We start from the raw sequence: 4,975 nt of genomic DNA on the forward strand, positions 1-4,975 counted from the left end.
TATATATATATATATATATATATATATATATATGCAGATATAGATATAAATATTTATACACACACCACACAAATAGGGAGAGATAAAATTTGGGGTTAATTCTTTTGTTAGAGGATTCTTCTGTGACATTTCACCCCACAAAATTTATGGAGAATATGAAGAGGAAGATGAGGAATCATTGCTGCTGCCACTGCTGGATTTATGGTGGTGATGCTTCTTCTTTTTCTTGTGCTTGGATTTCTTGTGTTTCTAACAAATAATTAAATAAATAAAAAGAGAAACAATTAGCTGAATATGTTTACTGAATAAATAAACTTTTATTATAAGTTCTAAAATTGCAGAAGAATTCGTTGCTGGGCAGTTTAGTTTAATGGTAAAACACTTGACGCGTAATCACAGAGATGTGAGTTTGAGTCTCATGGCTGGCCAGTAGCGTATTTTTCTGCAATAAATGGATAATTTATCCTGATCATGCTATTTATAGCATTATCACGCGTTTGAGAAATGAATTTATTTCTGTTCTTACAATACATCTCAACGCTTCTAAAAAAGAACAAACTTTGTTTGTTTACTTTCATCGTAAAGTTGAATTTAAACTTTTAATTTCTTCAACAACAACATCAGATTTGAAGTGAAGGAAACCATTTGTATGACAGCAACACTTGTTTAACAACCATCGCACAATATCAAGGCAAGGAGATAGTAAGACATACACAAATATCATCTTCAGAGCCAGTGCAACAAGTTAGCTTAGTGGACTTGAATTAATAGAGAACTTAAAGAATATCTTACCTGGATTGATAATCCCTTATTAATAATTATTTATGTACATACATACACATGTACATACACAGGCGCAGGAGTGGCTGTGTGGTAAGTAGCTTGCTTACCAACCACATGGTTCCGGGTTCAGTCCCACTGTGTGGCACCTTGGGCAAGTGTCTACTACTATAGCCTCGGGCCGACCAAAGCCTTGTGAGTGGATTTGGTAGACGGAAACTGAAAGAAGCCTGTCGTATATATGTATATATATATATATATATATATATATATGTGTGTGTGTGTGTCTGTGTTTGTCCCCCCACCAACGCTTGACAACCGATGGTGGTGTGTTTACGTTCCCGTAACTTAGCGGTTCGGCAAAAAGAGACCGATAGAATAAGTACTAGGATTACAAAGAATAAGTCCTGGGGTCGATTTTCTCGACTAAAGGCGGTGCTCCAGCATGGCCTCAAATGACTGAAACAAGTAAAAGAGTATACATACATATATATATGACATGGTGTTTTTTTTTAATGACTCATTCACTGTTCACTTTCTGTGCATTATTCTCCATACTGTTGATGCACTTTTAGCAATTTTTTTTCCCAATGTGTTGTAATGCACCTGAGCACTATATATAAGTTCATTATCATTATTAAGGCGGTGAGCTGGTAGAATCGTTAGCATGCTGCACAAAATGCTTAACTGTATTTTGTCTGCCGCTACATTCTGAGTTCAAAATCCAGGTCGACTTTGCCTTTCATCCTTTTGGGATTGATTAAATAAGTACCAGTTGTGCCCTGAGGTCAATGTAATCAACTTAATCCCACCCCCCTCAAAGCTGCCCTTGTGACAAAATTATTATTATTATTATTATTTTTGTATGCCCATAAACTGAACAATTACCCTCAATAGCCACTAATTAATCATACTTTTTCAAATTTTTTTCATTAAAAACCTGCCTGATTACCTCCTTGGTAATCCTGAAAAAACATTGTGACCATTGATCCAGACGTTTCACCATGAAGAGGGTACAGACAGACAGACTGACATAATGCCCATTATAGTATGTATTATTATGAAGGTGCCCCTGGACTGGCTCTTGTGCGGGTGGCACATAAGATGCACCATTTTGAGCGTGGCCGTTGCCAGTACCGCCTGACTGGCCTTCGTGCGGGTGACACGTAAAAGCACCCACTACACTCTCTGAGTGGTTGGTGTTAGGAAGAGCATCCAGCTGTAGAAACTCTGCCAAATTAGATTGGAGCCTGGTGTTGCCATCCGGTTTCACCAGTCCTCAGTCAAATCGTCCAACCCATGCTAGCATGGAAAGCGGATGTTAAACGATGATGATGACAATGATAATGACAACAATAATGACTGCAACAAAACCAGCCGCAGATTATGGAATAAAGAAAAATATCACTGGTTAAGCATCTTAAGACTACACTATATTACGCCTTACCATGCCATACTTCACTCAGTAGCTAATAATGAATAAAGTTGACTACTTACATCTGAAGAACTCTTGGATTCTTTCTTGTGTTTCTTTTTCTTCTTTTTGTGTGCCTTTTTGGCTTTTTTCTCCTAATGAAAGAAATTGAATTAAGGAAATTACATTCTAATAATCTGTTACACGACAATTTTAAAGAGGAGGGGGTTAGACAATTACATTGGCTCCTCAGTACTTGACTGATACTTTAGTTTACTGCCTCCTGAAAAGACAAAAGCCAAAGTTGGCCTTGGCAGAATCTGAACTTAGAATATAAAGAACCAAGAGATGCTAATAAACATTTTCTCGGGTATACTAATGACTCTACTAGCTCAGTATCTTAATAATAATAATAATAATATATACTCTTTTACTTGTTTCAGTCATTTGACTGTGGCCATGCTGGAGCACCACTTTTAGTTGAACAAATCGACCCCAGGACTTATTCTTTGTAAGCCTAGTACTTATTCTATGGGTCTCTTTTGCCGAATTGCTAATTTACGGGGACATAAACACACCACCATCAGTTGTCAAGCGATGTTGGGGGGACAAACACAGACACACAAACATATACACACACACACACACACACATACATATATACGATGGGCTTCTTTCAGTTTCTGTCTACCAAATCCACTCACAAGGCTTTGGTCGGCCCGAGGCTATAGTTGAAGACACTTAGCCAAGGTGTCACGCAATGGGACTGAACCCGGAACCATGTGGTTCGTAAGCAAGCTACTTACCAAACAGCCACTCCTGCGCCTACTCTATATACATATATGTATATATATATACATGCATATAAAATGATTATTTGCCAACTTAATGTGGCAGTCCTGCTTAGGGTGAATGCTATTGTTGTTTAGTCCCAGGAGACATCATCTCCAGCTGGCTATATGACACATGATCTGTGTCCTTATATTTTCGAACAGGGGAGATTAGAACCCCCACCCAGCACAAAGTTAAACAACAGTAACATTTGCTCTACACACTCACACACACACACATATAAAACTGCCTACAGTTTATAGATGGGTAATTAGTTTTCTTTGTACAAGATCAGATTGGAGCTTGGTGCAGCCTACTGGCTTGCCAGTCCCCAGTCAAATCATCCAACCCATGCCAGCATGGAAAACGGACGTTAAATGATGATGATGATGATGATGATGATGATGATGATGCAGTATTCAGCTAAGTAAACAGCTTATTGGAGTTTCCACGAAATCCATACACACTGATAACGAAAGTACCATGCTAAATGACAAGTTGGTTTTTCCAGACATTTAGGTGTGGTGACACAAAGAGTGAATTACCTCATGGGTCAGAGGAAGGGATGGGCTAACAGAGTGACAGTAACACACTGGACATGATTCAGAAACAAATGACATTAAAATGTACCTGTGCCTATCTTATGGTCTAGACTGCATAGAAAACTTTTGGTAAATCCTTCTTCCTCTCAACTATTGATCACCTATTTTCCCTCTCCAGTCCCTAATTTTTTAAAGTGGTGAAATGGAGGTCCTTATAGCATCAAATAGAATCCTTTGCAGTACTTATCCTGGCTCTGAGTTCAAATCCTGCCGAGGTCAAATTTTACTTTCATCCATTCAAGGGTTGATAAAATAAAGTACCAGTCCAGTACTGAGATTGCTTCTCTCTACTCTCTCTCTCTCTCTCTCTCTCTCGCACACATACATTCTCTTGTAGAAATCAGTTACAGTTAGATCTGGAGAGGAAAGAGGCAATAACAGCTTTAACCTTTTAGAACTTAAACTGACAACATCTGGCTCAAATATTCTATCTATTTTTTTTTATAAGTTCAAACTGGCCAAATGCAGCCACTCAAGCCTACCTACAATGTCATGCTAAAAAGAAACAATTACATCATTAAAATCTCAGATATGAGATAATGCATGATTAATTCAAAACAATGTGAATAAATAAGTGTTAAATTTGACAGAGTAATCTGAATGCTAAAGACAAGCAGAATTTCATGACAACATTCCTACAACTTAACATTCCTACAACTCTCCCAAAGAGAGAGAGAGAGGTGATATATATATATATATATATATATATATATGTGTGTGTGTGTGTGTGTGTGTATACATACATATACATGCATACATATACATACATATATATATACATAGATAAATATCTCATAGTGAAAGTCATAGAAACGAAACTAATATATATATATATATATACATAGTGTAAGTATAAGTTTCACTTTTAAAACTGAAAGTATAGAGATGTTTTACTTTTGACACGTAATACGGAAATAGTGTAAGAGATAAGAGATTGCTTTGGGCTTGCATTAAGCTAGAAGTTGAAACTTTTTTTAACCCGTGACACTGCATGGACCCTAAGTAAGGCATGTTTAAAATTTGAATGAGATTGGTTGGGTAGTTCTTGAGTTTTAGTGATGCACACTTACAGACACACACAGACAGATGGACGGACAGACAGACGCACATGCTCAGTTTTATATAGATATAATATATATATATATAAATAAATACTCTCTGAGTGGTTGGCGTTAGGAAGGGCATCCAGCTGTAGAAACTCTGCCAAATCAGATTGGAGCCTGGTGTAGCCATCTGGTTTCACCAGTCCTCAGTCAAATCGTCCAACCCATGCTAGCATGGAAAGCGGATGTTAAACGATGATGATGATGATGATGATGATGATGATATATATATATATATATATATA

General features: G+C 37.2%; 1 protein-coding gene across 1 annotated transcript in view; it reads right to left on the reverse strand.

Annotated features, from left to right (window-relative positions):
• Positions 1 to 23: 23 nt before the first annotated feature.
• The window catches only part of LOC106871139 (zinc finger CCHC domain-containing protein 17), a 14,326-nt gene continuing 9,374 nt past the window's right edge, over positions 24 to 4,975 (reverse strand). The window contains exons 7-8 of the mRNA XM_014917449.2: positions 2,278 to 2,349; positions 24 to 249 (exon numbers count right to left, since the gene is read on the reverse strand). Coding sequence (XP_014772935.1) covers positions 145 to 249; positions 2,278 to 2,349 — 177 coding nt within the window. The 3' untranslated portion in view covers positions 24 to 144. The remainder of the gene's footprint in view (positions 250 to 2,277; positions 2,350 to 4,975) is intronic.

The sequence above is a fragment of the Octopus bimaculoides genome, chromosome 7 (genome assembly GCF_001194135.2).
Source record: "Octopus bimaculoides isolate UCB-OBI-ISO-001 chromosome 7, ASM119413v2, whole genome shotgun sequence".
In the NCBI taxonomy this organism is placed as follows: domain Eukaryota; kingdom Metazoa; phylum Mollusca; class Cephalopoda; order Octopoda; family Octopodidae; genus Octopus; species Octopus bimaculoides.